An 18,568-nucleotide genomic window follows, 5' to 3' on the forward strand; every position below is an offset into this window, starting at 1 on the left:
TCTTTTTTATATTATTCAAACAACTGTTCTATTATATACAAAACTTCCTGATATACACACACATTCCTACTGTACACATTCCTGTTACTTATGCTCCACTGACTCTAGAGATAACAGGCCAGTTTTAAGAACACGGCTCTGCAAATCCAGTCCTCATCTCTGTGGCTAAGATGTCCCCAGATGGTGCAACTGGTGGTGTTCTGCTGTGCAAGAAAGGGCTACCCAGGCACCTGCCACATGGCTTGGAGCCCAGCTCTGTGGGGCTCCCTGCGTGGAAGTGCACAGGGGACAGGTCATAGACAATCTACGGAAGGAGCCTTCTGCATGGATGCATCAGCTCTATCTCCCAACCCCATAGTCTGTTTATGTTTAAGAATACATGGGCTGAAAGAGATGCCATCAAGTGGCCTCATTGAGTCCCTCCTCATCTCCCCAGTACTCAGTCTGGCTATTTGAGGTGGATGCTGGGTAGAGGACATTACCATATACACCTATTTTTACTGTCAAAAATTATTGTGTTTACAATTTGGCTCTCAAAAATCATTTAGAAATGGACATTTAAGATACTGTAGTTAAAATTCAGAATGTGTTCGTGTGTGCTGCCATGCACAGTATGGAACAAAATCTTATTGAATGCAAACTACTGGGAAATAGTACTAAATGGACCATACCCTGGTATGGGGTGAATGGGTTTACGTTTACATTGCTGCCCTGAATTTGGAGTTAAATTGTCTTAAAGTCATTCATGAGAGTCTAATACTATTGCTTTCTATTAGTGCTGGCTGAATGCTGTAAAACAGTTCCCATTAATATTCACTCGCAGTTTAAAATGAATGTACTTCAGCCATGTGTGTGCCCTTTTTGCTTTTGCTCTCCACAAACGTTCATGCAATCAGTGTCTGCAGAAAGTGATTCTAAAGTCACATGCACAAGAATTCACGGAAAGCAAATTTGAGCTTTGTGCACCTGAGTATTCATACTGGAAGTGCTCAAGCCGTGAAGCAGACACAATCCCATGAGACTTGTTTGACCAGTCACAACAAAACACAGCTTGAAAATTGAATACCTGCAGCGAACGATTTATAATTTAGCCATAGTGTTAAAAATATTGTGTCAGGTTCTTAACTGATGTAAACTGGTGTGGCTTCACTGAAGTCAATGGCGCTATACAGATTTAAATTGAGGATTTGGACTAGTTGATACAAAAAAGTTAAGTGCTTTCAATTAATAAATGAATTAACACCAGCTGGGGATTGAACTCACATCATGTATTGCTATACCTGTTATTATCACTCCTGTACTCTTTTTTCAACTTGGGGGCAGGTTACAGTACTAGCAGTCAGGAGACCTGGATTCCATCCAGAGTTTCTTCTTGGGCAAGTCACTAAGGGTATGCCTATATAGCAAAGAAAAACCTATGGCTGGCCTGTGCCAGCTGACTCGGGCTCACGCGGCTTGGGCTGTGGGGCTGTTTCATTGCTGTGTAGATTTCCAGGCTTGGGCTGGAGCTTGGGTTCTAGGACCCAGCAAGGTGGGAGGGTCCCTGAGCCCAGAAGTCTACACAGCAATGTAACAGCCCTGCAGCCAGAGCCCCACAAGCCCAAGTCAGCTAGCAGGGGCCAGATGTGGGTTTTTCTTTGCTGTGTAGACATATCCTAAATCTCTGTGCCTCAGTTTCCTCATCTGTAAAGTAAGGACAATAATACTTTCCTACCTCATGAGGGTAGTGCAAAGCTAACCTTAATGCTTGCAATGAACAACTAACTCTGTGCAAAGCAGGTGCAATTTATTTTACAGCTGAATGTTGCACAGGTGGAGTCTTTGAAAAGGCTCTAGTTTTAGTTTTGGAGTATTAGAAATGTGTGTTCGTGGGAAGGGAAGGAATCCTGCAGGACAGAACTATGTGCTGTGGATTTAGGATAATGTCGTGTGCTGTATTTTGTATGCAAATTAATTATTAGACAAGCTTCCTTGGTCGGCACTTAATCTTTGTTTGGTATATGTTTCTAAAGTGTTTAAAAATCCAGTTAGCTGGAAATCAGGCTTGAACCTACTAACGTAACATAAGTAGTGACATTTAGTGATGAGGTTTGCTGGTCTGCCCTTAATTCACCTTGTTTAGCCCACAGGTATTGCAGCACTTACAGTTCAAAACCACCATTCTGATCTAAGGCCTGTGCAATATGTAAACACAATGGGTTGAACTGAAGATAAAGTAACATTCTTAACTCCAAGTTTTCCTACCTTTGTCCATTTATATCAGGCTGCTGCTATTTTAATGTATCTTTTTGTAATTTCCTTTCCGTGATCATGTTTGAAACAAAAACAAACCAAAAAGATGTCTGACAGACATTTCCATTTCAGTCTTTGCAACAGTTGCTTCAAGGCTTGTCAGAGAACACTGAGTATGGATGCACTGTCAACACATCGTCAAAGGACATCATCACAGTTCTTGGACACAGTCCTCTGCAATAGCTTTATATCATGGCAATCCATAACACTAAGATATTCAGAAACTGATTTCTGTCACAGTACATTGTGTCAGTTCAGACCATCCAAATCTTAATGTGTGGATGTTTGACAAAATGCTACTTCGTGTCAATCTATTCTAAGGGGCTCTTACATTATTAAGGCCATATATTACCCTTAGAGCTACACACAGATTTCTCATTGTTATCCTAACATACACACACACACACACACACACACACACACACACACACACACACACACACAGTTTAAAAGTTTGCACACTCACATGCTTTTGTCTGATAACTGACAAGATGGAATGCCTTGCTTGGGGTGCGGTCCTTTAGCCCTTGTTCATCAGAGTACTACAGGATTGGGCCTTCCTCAGAAGGCCAGATCAAGGCCTATGCACCACTTAAATACTCGAAACAGATTTCAGTGGGATGTCAACAGCTCATATGCCTTGGGCTGGTCCTGTATACAGGGGTAAATTTCACCCTTAGTCCTGAGATGCCCCAGTCCTGCAAACACTTACATAAGTGAATAAATTTACACATGACTAGTTCCACTGAAGTTTATGGGAGTGTTCATGAGCATAAAGCATTTTCAGAACTGGGACAGTAGATAGTGGAGCCAGTAATGGCAGCACTGTAATAATGAAATGTTCATCTATTCCCATCATACATCTCAGCTGTCCTTCATTTTAGACAGTGGATTACCTCCATTTCACACTAGTTTGCTATCATTTCAGTTGTAATGTCTTTAGACCATAAATACAGAATCATGAAAGGTTGTAGAAATGGTTTATTATATAAAACGGAATGAATACATTTAATAATTCCACAGCATTTTAAGCTTCTTGACTACTTATTTTCTCTCTTTTTTTTTTTTCATTTTGGGTCTTTGAGCCTCATTGTGTCCCACTTTTGCACCTCAGCAGGCAGAGAGATATAATCTCCATCTGTCTTTATTTTTCTAACCCCATGATTGGACACCACAATGTGGGTACTAGAGGGAAAGTAGTGCATGTGCTGCCAATTTCATTATCTTTTCCCTCTACAAATGCCTATATTACTCACTGCCCAGCTCCCCACATGGGAGGAAATATTGTCATTTTAGCCTTGCTTTGGTTAAGGATTGTTCCTGCAATGTATACAGCAGCATTTATCTCTTTTGAAGAGAGAAATATAGGATTAGGCCGGAAGGCCTTTATTACTGCAATTTAAAGCTGCCTTAAAAGACATTTTTATATGTCTAGACTTTTGTTTAAAGTCATACCCAGTAGATGCTCTGCATTCAGTAGAACCTCCGTGGATGCCTCAAAACAAGTTTCACTGTATATAGAGACATCTTCTTGAAAACCAATCCATGGTTTTCTTTCCGCTCAGTTCGATCTGTGGGAGCACTTTCCCTTCACAGAAAGAGTAACAAGAATGACTGTATTCTTATAACCCTGTGCTTTTGATCCCAGTAATTTTTTGGGCGGGAAACAGACAGCATAGAATATTTCACCACACAAAAGTACCACTGTCATGTGATGAAGGGTGGGATAAAAAAATATTTTAAAATATTTATTTTGAATAAATAATAAATAGCATTTTAAAAAATCTACACAAATGGAGGAGGCAAAGAATAATTTTGCATTGGGGAGGAGAAATAATTTTGTAAAATAATAAAAAATTATGTTAGAGACAGAGGAAAGCAGAGGGGTTACCTGAATTAGAGAAAGAAATATTGCAGAGTAAAGGAAATTTATAGATTCTAAGGCCAGAAGGGACCGGTATGATCATATGGTCTGATCTCCTGCATCACAGATACTAGCATTTGTATTTTTCCAGGATTAGATTGATGTCTAAGCTGTTGCATGAAGATGCATAAACCCTGATATTTCATTTGTGTAGTGATATTATGATTACATATTACCGTGTAAAGGTAGTATGTATTTGTCATTGTCATGTCTTGTCTATTACTGTGAACTTCATTATAGCCTGCTTCTGTTCCACGGCTTTAGACCTATTACTGAGCCACTGGGTAATGTAATGGCTTTATTTTCTAATTAATAGCTCAGTACTAGGTTCTACTGTTCTATAGCAGATTCTTGCCTCACTGAATGCACAGGTTGGGCAGTGTTGACTTAATAAGCAGCTATTCAATGTATTTTTTTTTTCCTTCAGTGTCCAGCCTGTGGTCTTTAGCCTTATTTATTGCATGCTATTCAAATCCTGCTCTATTGATTTCTTCATGGCTTCCTTATGGTGCACATCACTACACTACATGTGCTTCACAGACTTTAATGAATTTATTTGCACAACAGCCCTGTGAAATGAATAGGTATTATTGTCCTCATTTTACATATGGGGAACTGAGGCACAGAGATTAAGATCCAAAGTATACAGTAATTTGGGCGCTGAATTTGAGACCTGGGACCTGATTTTTCAGAATACTTTATATGTTCAAAATACATGTGTACTGACTTTAGGTAAGATGCCTGTACACTGCTTGTTGTTTTAAAATCTGATTTTCACTCATGCTTTGTTCCTACTGCTAAATAATACTTTGTTTTAAGAACGCTGTTCAGAGGCTCCTGAAAGGAAGAAATGCAAGTGTCCAGTTGGAGCTGAAGGGTGCTAATGATTGAACGACATAGCGTAGTGTCCCCAGGTCTGGGTTCAGAGTGGAAGAATTGCGTGATTTCGCCTAGACACACATAAGGGCAAGAGGCCTATCAGTGAAGTGATGCACTCTGAGAGATGTGAAAGGGAGCACAGCAGCAGCTAGCCCTGTAACTGTGACTAATATTTTTCCGCACAGATAAAAAAAGAGCACTGCTAACAACAAAAGCACATTTTAATTGAATAAAATAAGAAGACTGAAATGTCTCGCTAGTGAAAAGGCCTCCAAGCCATATATATATGGTAATATAAATGGTATTTTAGTTTCTTGACGCCTTACCCATTGCAGACATCATTCCCAATTGAAGCATAGATAACTATGGCTGGATTGTCGAACAGTTGATTCCTAGCCAAGCTAAAAAATATAAAAAATAAATAAGTAGCAATATTAATGTTGAAGACCATTCTCATACAGTAGTTTGAATTACACACTGTGCTCGTGAGAGCATATTGCACATTGTGAAGTATTTCTTTTAGATTTAGGCTATGTTTGAATCATTCTAAATGTTTTTATTATAGTTCTATATTTTGGTAATTTAATTTTTTTTCATAATTCCCCTTTCCCCTGATATATTTATTTTCACTTCTTTACGAGCTGCTATTCCATCTTCTTTGCATCAATCAGAATCTAAATCAAGCACTCTCCTTTCAGGTAAAACCACGACCAAAGCATTTTAATTATTGGACAAGGAGGGCATGTATCACTCAGGATTAGGTTTACCCTAAAGCTTTGGGTTTAAGGTCAAATCAGGATATGGTTTTGGCAGCAACGTTGCTAACCTCTTGAGAGTTAAACTCTCAAGACTATCGCCCAAGATGGAAGAAATCTCATTAAATTAGTTAATATCATGATTATCAAAAAATTTCCAACATTCAGGGTGGAAGAAAATCTTACACAAATTTAAGTGGAACTGGAAAATAGGCCCCTTCTGGCTTTGCAGCTGACCTGGAAACCCATATATCCAGACATTTGAATTGGAAACCACCTCACCCCCAAATTCAAAGAGGATCAGATTCCAGTGACTGATTAGTGGGGGGTAATTTCAGACTGAACATACATGTCCCCATTGGTGCATCTAGCCAATGCCCAGGACCTGAAACCTTGGCATTTCGTGAATTCACATTTTTCCACAAACGTGCCATTATATTAGAAGATCAGTTCAAAAGTCTCTTGTTCTGTTTTCATTGACCTATAAAGTATATGGTTTGAGTCCTAGTTCATGAAGACACTGCTTTTCTTCCTATGTACTGCACTGATAGCTGAGATCAGCTGGAATGCTCTTGCTTATCACCCCTATATTTGAAGCAGCTGGGAGCTGAAAGCAGAATGTGATTGCTTAAGGCCCTCAACTCTGGGACTTTCTCTTCCTGTTGATCCAACACAGGCAGAGTTCATTCACCTTCAGGGTACAGTGTAAGGCCCATCTATTTACTAAGAGCTAAACTGGGCTGGCCTTGCCTGGATGCAGAAATATGGGGAACAAGGTGCAGGGGCTTTCCCTACTTTGTGCTCACTGTGTAGGAGCCAGCCACATGTGGCTAGGAATCAGAGCCACTGCTGTGTGCTAGGTTTCTGCCTTCCAGAAAGGGTTGGCGATGGGCCAGCCCATGGCAGAGCAGGCTAGGTGCAGAGAAACATGCATTGCACCTATTGAAAGACTGTCACAGAAATAAGTGATCCATCAAAACTTCACAGCATGGGTTAAGCCTAGCTTACTACAGTCAAACTTTTTCCTCTTTAAAAACCAGCTGCCAAAGAAAAGGAGAAAGGTGAAAAAATATTTACAATTAGCAACGAGAAGACAAAGCTACATTTGAAAGCAGCTGCCAGTAGCCCCACCAAGAGGAACTGCTAAGCGCATTGATGGAGGGAAAGGAATTGAGTCACTGGTGGCTGGGGATGCTCAAGGAGACAGACATGTCTCTCCTGCTGGTGAAGTGGCCCAATGGCTCAGAAACACTTGTTTCTCCAATGACTCAGCATTTCCTCCAGTTGTGCATTACAGGCACAAGAGCAAAGAGTGAGGATCTATTACAGGAAAATCCTAAGGATCAGTTTTGATTGGCCTGGGGTGTGGGAGCCACAATGTACCTCCATCTATTAACTTTGGGTGTGGCAACTCAAACCAAACCTACTACTCATCTAAATTCAGCTCAGACTTGGGGTTGTTGCTTGTTAATCCTCAGCCACTCAGCTTTATCAGTCTACACTTCAGAAATTACATTCACAGAATAAGGCAAAGGGCCTGTTTAATAATTAATTTATGCTGATGTAAATCAAGAGTAACTCAACTGACGTCAATGGAGTTACATCAGTGTAAACCTGCTGTATGGGCCTGATCCAGACCTCTTTGAAGTCAGTGGAAAGACTCCCATTGACTTCCAGTGGGCTTTCGTCCAGGCCCTAAGTATGAGGCAATTCAATCAAATTTTTTTATTTCAATTACTTATTCTTCATGATGCAGAAGAAATAGGCAGCTTTCCAAATAATGGTAGGTCATTAAATCTATGGTTTAAGACTTACAGCACTGTCAGACAGTATATTTTTGTTTTGTTTTGATTTATTTTTGGAAGGTAGAATTCTAATTAACTATTGTACCTGCACCCAGGGTACAAATCCCATTTAGTGCTTACCTTTTCATTAACTCCAGAAGATTTTTTGAAGAACCACCTACATGATCAAACACAGTGGGAGAAAGAGAAATAGGGTAACACCATTAAAATTACAGATCTCTAGAGTAAATTTGTTTTTTTAGGGATGTAGCACACAATCTCCATGCCCTTTCTTTTGGGTTCTATTTATTGAATAAAAATGTTTCCATGGACCTCCTTTCCTCCACCTACACAAAACAGTGCCAGGAACAACCAACACTATAAACATGCTTCCAATGGTACTTTATATAATAGTGAAGGATCTGATTCAAAACCCCGGATTAAAATACTTCTGAACTTTTGGGTAAATTTGAATCTGGATTTGAATCTAGATTTGACTGCTTTGTCCACACAGGCATCTCCAGTAAACCAACCATCTTTGTTTGTGAACAGTCAAACTGCTTCTAACTTTCCCTATAAATTGAGAAGAGAATCATTCTCACAATTTAATAAAAATTAATGGCCCACATCTTGGTAACCTTATGAACAATAAGCATATGAAAAATGGGAATATGCCAACAACACCTTTCACAACATACGGTGCAGCTGTGAATTTCAGTATCATTTCACCCAACTGGTAAGATGCAGACCTTCTGCCCCAGGGGGAAGGAAACCAGCAGACCCCTCCTGTGGTATTCTGCAGTGGAGGCTTCACTTAGACTTTAAAATCAGGAAAATAGCCCTGTTCTGAAAAGTACTTAAGCACATGCGTAACTTTAAGCAAGTGCTTAAAAACTAAAGCTTGTGTTTAAATCCTTTACTGAATCAAGGCCTTACTCATGTCCACAATCCCGTCATTCCACATTGACAAAGTCATTTCTGTCTAGGGTGACCAGATGTCCCGATTTTATAGGGACAGTCCTGATTTTTCGGTCTTTTTCTTATATAGGCTCCTATTACCCCCCACCTCCGGCCTGATTTTTCACATTTGCTGTCTGGTCACCCTATTTCTGTCTCTCTGTGGCCTATAAGAGAAAGCATAAGTAGTGACAGCAAGATGGTAGTTGTGGCTATTTTGGAGGTAAAGAACAATAATGGCAGCAAGCTGATTAAATTAAAGAAAGATTTTAATGTTATGTATAAAAGCCTGCACTTCAAAAAGGTCTCCGCAGTGTGTGTTCTCTTTAACCGGCTGGACTCTATAACCATCTCTAATTGATTGATGATTTATTAAAAAAACCTCTATTAATCATGTATTAAACCTGTATAAGCAATTTATAAATGTAACCTTAAATTAAAGTGACATTTTCTTTCCTTTCTTTTTAATATCAGAGGTGGGTATTTTTAACTTGCTGTATACTAGCTCTATGTATTGCAATTAGGTCACGAATGGCTACTCACTAGATAGGTATTTTGATTGGTACACACCAGATTATGTGGGAAATGAAAAGGGGCACTGCTGAAATGTGCTGGAAGAGTCACGTTCCAAGTTGTGCCAACGTTCAGCACTGGGCTGCTTGGCTGCAAATGTCTTATTGCTTAATGAACTTTTTGCCCCCTCAAGACAATAAAGCAATTTAAAAGGTTAGGGTGCAAAGAAAAAGGCTCAAGGTTTCTTCAAATACATCCAGGTGAACTATTATTCCCCAGACAGCTGAGATGAAGGTAACAGTTTAAACTTCTAACTGTATTCCAGGCTGCAGTGACATATCTGGTGCTTTAATGTTCAGTGGGCCAGAGTATACGTTAACAGGTATAGTACTTGAGCTTTTCAGGTCAAAGGCAAAAAAACACCAATACACCAGATCATAGAACAAAATGATGATGGAATATATGATAAGTGGTGATTTGAAAAACTGAAACAATCCCAGCATTAATAAATAAGGATAGGTTCAAAACTCTCAACAACAATTAGGGATATAGGGGTAATGCCTTCAGAAGCAAATAGTCTTTTCTGTATGCAGATAGTGAAGTTATCAGGTTACATAGAATATATATGTATACACACATATTATATGCTTTACAATACAGTGACTATTACACTGTGGTTACATAGCAAATACAGTGTAATTACACCATGATTATGTTTTTAACTGCTAAGTATTACCTGTTCAAATAGGGCCTGATTCAAAATCCACTGAAATCAGTGGGAGTCTTCCCATTAATTTAAGTGGGCTTTGGATCAGGCCCATTCTGGAAGTTTAATTACATTACTAAACTGCTTATTATCACCCCTTTGATTTCATACTTGATTCATGTATTTTTAGAACTCAAATACATTAACTATATTGTATTTACACTATAATCACTCAGCCATGCAATTAATCTTTCAGTTATATGACTCTAGTAGTAATTACTGATAACAAAAAGTACAACTCAGTGGTTTGAGCATTGGCCTGCTAAACCCAGGGTTGTGAGTTCAGCCCTTGAGGGGGCCACTTAGGGATCTGGGGCAAAATCAGTACTTGGTCCTGCTAGTGAAGGCAGGGGGCTGGACTCGAAGACCTTGCAGGGTCCCTTCCAGTTCTATGAGATAGGTATATCTCCATATAAAAAAACGATAGCATAATTACACTCAATACATTATAAAATGGGGCTGTCGATTAATTGTAGTTAACTTATGTGATTAACTCAAAAAATTAATTGTGATTAAAAAAATTAATCACGATTAATCACAGTTTTAATCGCACTGTTAAATAATAGAATACCAATTGAAATTTATTAAATATTTTGGATGTTTTTCTCATTTTCATATATATTATATTCTGTGTTGTAATTGAAATCAAAGTGTATATTATTTTTGATTATAAATATTTACATTTTTCAATTCACCTCATACAAGTACTGCACTCAAAAACAAAACAATGTAAATTTCAGAGCCTACAAGTCCACTCAGTCCTACTTCTTCTTAAGCAATCGCTAAGACAAACAAGTTTGTTTACATTTACAGGAGATAATACTGACCTCTTTTTATCTGCAATGTCACTAGAAAGTGAGAACAGGCATTTGCATGGCACTTTTGTAGTCGGCACTGCAAGGGATTTACGTGCCAGATATGCTAAGCATGGCCATGCTTCGGCCACCATTCCAGAGGACACGATTCCATGGTGATGATGCTTGTTAAAAAAATTTCATGTTATAGCAGTCTCAGATGATGACCCAGCACATGTTCATTTTAAGAACACTTTCACTGTAGATTTGACAAAACGCAAAAAAGGTACCAATGTGAGATTTCTAAAGGTAGCTACAGCACTCGACCCAAGGTTTCAGAATCTGAAGTGCCTTCCAAAATCTGAGAGGGACGAGGTGTGGAGCATGCTTTCAGAAGTCTTAAAAGAGCAACACTCCGATGTGGAAACTACAGAACCCAAATCACCAAAAAAGAAAATCAACCTTCTGCTGGTGGCATCTGACTCGGATAATGAAAATGAACATGCATCAATCCGCACTACTTTGGATTGTTATTGAGCAGAACCCATCATCAGCATCGACGCATGTCCTCTGGAATGGTGGTTGAAGCATGAAGGGGCATATGAATCTTTAGCGCATCTGGCACGTAAATATCTTGTGATGCCAGGTGCAATAGTGCCATGAGAATGCCTGTTCTCACTTTCAGATGATATTGTAAACAGGAAGCGGGCAGTGTTATCTCCTGCAAATGTAAACAAAGTTGTTTGTCTGAGTGATTGGCTGAACAAGAAGTAGGACTGAGTGAACTTTCAGGCCCTAAAATTTTACATTGTTTTATTTTTGAATGCAGTTTTTTTGTACATAATTCTACATTTGTAAGTTCAACTTTCATGATAAAGAGATTCCACTACAGTGCTTGTATTAGGTGAACTGAAAAATACTATTTCTTTTGGGGTTTTTTACAGTGCAAATACTTGTAACCAAAAATAAGTATAAAGTGAGCACTGTACTGTATTCTGTGTTGTAACTGAAATCAATAGATTTAAAAATGTAGAAAACATCAATAAATATTTAAATAAATGGTATTCTATTATTAACAGTATGATTAATCGTGCGATTAATCGCAATTAACTTTTTTAATTGCTTGACAGCCCCAATATACACACACAATGATGTCTGTGTGTGAAAAAGAGGTGAGTGAATACTGCAAAACAAAATCCTGTAACTATTAGATGATTTTTAAAGGAATCCACTTTGACTGTATTCATATCCCTCTCATGTTCATCTTTATGAATATTCTAATAAAATAAATTCACTAGCAGAAATGTTCACCAAAACAACAGATTTTAAGCAAATATTGCAGAACATACACACAAAGTAAATTTCCAACTCATAATTATGAGTATCTGTACTGGAAACCTGATCCTAAGAGTTGCACGAATCCAACCAGGAAACAAAAATATGCCATGTAACCTACTGATCCACGTAAAACAGTTTGAGTTTAGGACTTCAGATATTGAATAAGTATGATGAACTGATTGTGAATAAGCTATGCTCCAAAAATTATTTCCAGAAGTTATTCAACAAATAATTTTGAAGAGCAAATAAATTAGATTGGTAAACTGTTTACAGATCACTTGCAAACTGAAAAAAGAAGCGAAATTGCTAGAGAAAATGATTAGTTATGAATTATTAACCTAGCTCATGTATTAAACATGTTGGGAAGTCACTCGTGAGCTATGTGCATCATTCCAAATGAGTGTGGGAGAAAGCCTTTATACCATACCATCATGTATTCTGTATATACCACATACGTTACAGATAAACTATTTTAGGAGTATTCTGGAGAGTTTTTATAGTTTCTAGTGTGACTATTTTTGTATCTTTCCATCTGTAAAGCCAAGTGCCTTAGAGACCATGAGTCCAACCATGCAGGGCTCAGATGGAGCCACAAAAATCTTCACAAATAACTTACAAGGGTTTTTCTGTCCCTTAAGATGGTTACAAATGTAACAGTTGTTACCTCAGACCTCTCCATGGATATAAATGTTTACTAGGTCACCTTGGGAAATTGGGACCGTCCAGTTCGCAATGGCACTGAAATCCCATTTCTAGCTTTATAGGATATTGGACATTGTTATGTTTAGGAAAACTGTTACGGGCCATGCCCTCAGTCTTTCCTGGCTCCCTTTGCACTGTGGCCCAGGATGCTGCTGTGGGACATTTCTCCACTGTGCACAGAGATGTGGAATGCACAGAGATGTGCCTCGTTGCAGATGCTTCACAGTTTTCCACCCCCCTCCCCCTACAGCAAAACCACGGCACTCACAATGCATTTAAGACCCCACCTATGCAGACGGGGCACAGGATTTTGCCAACCTGCAGTGATCAGCATTCCTGCATGTTGTAAAATGAACAAACATAGGAAACAAAACCTCAAAACTTTCCACTAACCCTACCAACACCAAGAAAATCAACTCTCCTTTAAGCACCAAAAACTTTACATATACAACAATTCCTCAGCTGAATTTTGATAGACATGTTTTTAAATGGCTGATTTTTGTTTGTTTGTCTCTCTGCTTCACTTTTAATCTCCAAAGTCTGAATTTTAAAGGAAAATCCATCAAAGTCAGTAAGTCAAAAAATTGATCTCCCATTGACTGACACTAGGTCTACACTACGGGGGGGGCTGGGAGAGACCTAAGATACGCAACTTCAGCTACGTGAATAGCGTAGCTGAAGTTGCGTATTTTAGGTCGACTTACATGGCTGTGAGGACGGCGGCGAGTCGACTGCTGCCGCGCCGCCGTCGACTCCGCTTCCGCCTCTTGCCGCGGTGGATTTCCGGAGTCGACGGCAGAGCCATCGGGGATCATTTTTATCGTGTCATCACTAGACACGATAAGTCGATCCCCAATAGATCGATTGCTAGCCGCCGATTCGGCGGGTAGTGAAGACGTGCCCTCAGTCTGGGCCCATCTGAAAGCTCTTATCTGGAGCAGCCCTTCCTTCTATTTGTTTTCATACTGACACTAGGAATATGAAGAAAAGATGACACACAGCTTTCTATGAGGCATATGATAAAAAAACCCTTGTCTACGTGTTATGGGCTTGATTCCGCACAATGCCGCATGGTTCCTGGAGATGCTAAGTGCTTTCATTTCCCAGTGGCTTCACTGGGAGCTGAGGAAGCTCAGCACATTGCAGGACTGGTCCTGTGATAGAGGAAATGGATTTCTGCATCGTGAATTTTTTGCATCTTCTTTCTTTTCATGTTTCAAGTAGTAGGAAGCATTATTTTAGGCAGATAGGTTAAGTTCTCCCAGATGGGACCACTGTCACTCAGCGATCAGTTTTCAGCCTTACCAATGTTGACAGTGTCCATTTAAATTTTCCTATTTGGGGAAAATATTACACCATATGAGGAAATACTTTACAATACTCTGTCAGGCGGATGATCAAGAGAAGACAGTAAGGGAAGTCATCATGGGACTTTTCTATCGCTTGTAATTTTTGTCTTCCTAAATTTTTCTCTCAGTTTTCTTGAGAGAATTTACCCTGGCAGAATCACACCTCATTTTATACCCTGCAGGTTTCTGCAATATGAGTGTAAAAGATCTATGTGAAATGAAAAAAGAGAGAGATGGAGAGCTCATCAAGATGAGCAGGGGGTTGGACTAGATGACCTCCTGAGGTCCCTTCCAACCCTGATATTCTATGATTCTATAAAAAAAGAAGAGAGGCCAGAGAAAGAGAGGGAAATTGAACATAAAGCTGCTATAGAGACGTGATGTTATCTGCACAGATTATAAAACCAGAAGGGACTATTGTGATCATCTTATCTGACAATTTTCATTGCCTCAGGGGACCAATGGGATTTGAACCTGGGCCCTCTAACCCTCTGAGTGCCAATCCCCTAGGCCAGCAGGACACCTTAAATAGCTCTATTATGTATACACTATACAAAAGTCTGACCTGTACTACAACAGCCTTCCGTAAATAAAGGGTTGTATTGCAAACAGAGCATCTAATCTCCGGAACATCCCTGTACAATGGGGCAGGAATACCTCCTAGCGCACACCTGAATGCCACAATGGGGGTGCAGCACACAATCAGGGATCGGGAGGAAGGCATGTTGCTTCTTTTTAGAGCAGAAATAAGATGCATGAGCCAACCTGCCTTGAGAAGGCAGGGTGACTGTGGACCTAATCATAGGTCATAGCACAATTCAGGAATGATTCATTTCTATCTCCACTGCAGGACCAAATGGTATTCCAACCATGTCAGGCACTACCCATTCTGTAACCAGAACTCAGAACATGGTGGTGTTCTGTATCACACAAGCAGGCTTTTAATTCTATCACTGATGTAGAATGGCCATGGGAGGTGAGGGAGGAAATATTTGAACTTCCAATCCAGCACCAATTTCTAAAGTTCGTAATTCTGGAGGCATAGAACCTCAATGCAAACTTCAGTGTTAAGAGCTAAACTTTTTTAATTTTAGAAAAAACATTTAGACAGAGAAAAATGAATTCCAGGTTAGAGTTATAGTGAAACACATCAATTATGAATCAGGCAGAAGTCATTCATTAGTCATAGAGCAGATGAAAGAGATCAAGCATAAATAAGTTCTTATTCAGAATCAATAGCGAGACTGAACCAAAGAGAAAAGACACCGTGTTAAATAGATCCTGTTCACTACTTCTCCACAATTCTTGCATGCAGTTATGTAGCATTATTCTGAATGGCGTTCCTGAGCCGTACCCATTAATTCAACATCAAGATCAAACTTTCATCTGTGGAAAAAATGAGGTTATAGTACCATTTTTGGAAATATTCTGGAAGTCTCTGTGATTGCAGCGGTTTCTTCTGCGTAAACGTAGATAGAGAGAGTCTGTCCAGCCTCTGAAACACATTAACAAAAGGCACTCAACACATACGGTACAAATGAAACCATGGCTAGCTTTAAAGAAAAGGGCTGGCAGATTACATATTAAAAATACATTAAAATATACAATATGTTCTCTGAACAGTTTTAGATCCTAATTCTGTATACACTATCTACTGGGCTTAGTATTTACTATTAAGTATAATACTTTTTATCAATAGTAGTCCCACTGAAGGCAATGGGACTACGAAGTGTTTGCTGGATTGGACCATTATTTTGCATTGTTTGGCATGTTTTGTTTGCTCTGCCATTAAGCATATCCCTCAGAGTTTAATTTTGGAATTTTGGCATAATTTAAGCCAATGGCATCTGATAATTTTGACAATTTGATTATTAAAATTCTAGGAAGAGATTCAAATTAACATTTTGGGGAAGATTTGTCAGACTATAACAATCTGGACGCATACAACAATTTTAAAAGATGGACAGAAAGGCAGGATAAGGCAATCAGCAGGTTAACGAGGGTAAGGAAAAACCAAGTAGCCAGAGGAAGCAGCCCATAGGAGAGAAAAAGGTAAAACTGCCTTTGTCAGGTTTAAATTGCACTGGCTATTCTGAGGACTTTCATTTAAACTCTTCTCTGACATAAATGACTAGGAAAGCTTTGCTGCGTGGCACAGTAGGGTCCCAAGCCTGAAACTGCTGAACAAGACATTAGCATCCTTTAGATTTAATTCTCTGAAGAACAGGGAGACTCAGTGGTTTTAAAAAGTCAGAAATCAATTTTAGATCCAAACCCGACATTCCTTTGTTTTTCTGCTTCCTCTTTTTTACAGTTAATAATTTTCTTTTAAATATAACGATTTAAGTGGAAATCTAGATATCCCCCCAAAAGCTCTCTCTAGGCTGACAGTAGCTTTCAAATTGTCCATATTTCTAGTTGTGTTTATACTGATTCTTCAGATAATTGCTTCACCAACCTTTATGCTGGATGCCATTTGCCAAAGCAATACTACTGACACGCAGGGATTTTGGCTTCTTGTTATAGTTGTGAAATAGTAAATAAGAGTGAGGAAGTATTGGCAGGACATTCATTTCCTAGTGTTTTAAAACTTGGACCGACTGATTTGAAAGACAGATTGTATTTGATTAATTTCCCCCTTTCCTTTGTACCGCAGAGAAAAATGTAAAAATCCCTGTAAAGGAGAATAGCCTTAAGGAAAGCTGATAAAAAGATCGCCCTTTAGAACCCTTGTTGATACTTGTTGATCCCTATTGGGGCTGTTGAAGTTGTGTTTGAACTCAGATGTAGAGGAATTTGGGATAAAGGATGGCAAACACAATGCAGTTAAATGTAAAGCCATGACAAGTCTTGAAACCAAGAATGAAAAACAAAATATTACCTACTTTGAAATGTGATAATGCTGACCATTAACCATGAAAGAGGCTATACAAGTAACACATTAAATTTGTACAGCTTTCAGCATGAGGTGGAAAGCAAAGCAAAGCATGCAATATTTTGTTAATCAATATAAATCATAAATGCTTCCTAGAAAACAGCATACTGACCCAGTTTTTAAATTCAGTTTACATAGGATTTTAGTTAGCTTTGCTTCAGTCCTGCTTTTACATATTCCAGATATATATTAGCCCAATTATTTTAAAGTAGATATGTAAATTAAAAACATGGGAATAAACCATGACACTCAGAATCCAAACGTATATATGCTAACCCCTAGACCTACGTCTTTTTTCCAAGTCCCTAGTTTTGTAAAGGGACCACTCAGTGCAACAAAAATAACTCTACTCACAGGACTGCAGGCTGGGACCTTGCTATTTATTTAACTATACTACAACAAAGTGGTGACAAAAAAAACCCTCAGACCGACTAAACAGGAAATAAGAGGGTGTGGGAGTGGAGCAGGACTCCCTCCCATAATAATTTAGGCATTATAAACCCTATCATGACCACTTTACTACACGCACCCTGAGCAGCCTCTTTAGGGCAGTGGTTCTCAACCAGGGACACGTGTACCCCTAGGGGGGTATACAGAGGTCTTCCAAATATCTAGATATTTGCCTAGTTTTACAAACTAAAATTTCATACAGACAACAACTTATTTATAGTTCTCTATATACTGTACATTGAACTGTAAGTACAATATTTATATTCCAATTGATTTATTTTATAATTATATGGAAAAAATGAGAAAGTAAGCCATTTTTCAGTAATAGTGTGCTGTGACACATGTATTTTTGTCTGATTTTGTAAGCAAGTAGGTTCTAAGTGAGGTGAAACTTGGGGGTACAGAAGTCTGGAAAGGTTGAGAGTCAATGCTCTAGGCAGTAATGGGCAACCTGCGGCCTGCGCTGCTTCCTGCAGCTCCCATTGGTCGGGAACAGTGAACCGCGGCCACTGGGAGCAGGGGACAGCCGTGCCTGCGGACGGTCAATGTAAAGAAACTGTCTCGTGGCCCGCCTGTGGATTAGCATGATGGGCCGCAGGTTGCCCACCACTGCTCTAGGGCATGAAGCAGTAGTGGAGCTGCTCTGTGTCCATTACGCTATCCCCTATACACTCCATACCACATATGGAAGCCTATTAGAGCTGGTCAAAAAATGGAAAAACAACTTCAGGAAAGATGTTGAGGATCTGAAGTTGTTTCCATTTCAGAGGGATCAAAATGGAACAATTTTTCATTTGCATTTATTAATTTTTTGTGAAATACTTTTTCTAAATCATTTGAATTTTCCTTCCTTTGTTCCTCTTGTTGCCCCCATTCCTCAACTTTTTGCCATTCAGTGCAATAAAGTGAATGAGGTCAAGGGCTTCCCTCCCCAAAATCCCCACTTTTTCATGTTCTCTTTTAGTACTCTACTTTTCCAAACATCTCCAACTTTGTAAAAGTTACAGAGTGGCAGCGTGAGTGTTTCCTTTTCCTTTTTCACTATAATTTTTTCAAAGGTGAAGTCTTGCAAAAGTTGCAGAGTGGAAAAGAAAAATGAAAAAGTGAAAAACTCTTCAAAAATACAGACA

The 18,568-nt window shown here is 39.1% G+C and overlaps 1 protein-coding gene across 5 annotated transcripts in view; it reads right to left on the minus strand.

Moving 5' to 3' along the window:
* AOAH (acyloxyacyl hydrolase) overlaps positions 1–18,568 on the minus strand; it is a 117,597-nt gene that overhangs the window by 30,394 nt on the left and 68,635 nt on the right. For all 5 annotated transcript variants that reach the window (XM_065587204.1, XM_065587203.1, XM_065587205.1 and 2 more), the window contains 3 exons: positions 15,466–15,548; positions 7,776–7,812; positions 5,422–5,496 (listed from right to left, as the gene is read on the minus strand). In XM_065587204.1, coding sequence (XP_065443276.1) covers positions 5,422–5,496; positions 7,776–7,812; positions 15,466–15,548 — 195 coding nt within the window. The remainder of the gene's footprint in view (positions 1–5,421; positions 5,497–7,775; positions 7,813–15,465; positions 15,549–18,568) is intronic.

The sequence above is a fragment of the Chrysemys picta genome, chromosome 2, assembly GCF_011386835.1.
Source record: "Chrysemys picta bellii isolate R12L10 chromosome 2, ASM1138683v2, whole genome shotgun sequence".
Lineage (NCBI taxonomy): Eukaryota > Metazoa > Chordata > Testudines > Emydidae > Chrysemys > Chrysemys picta.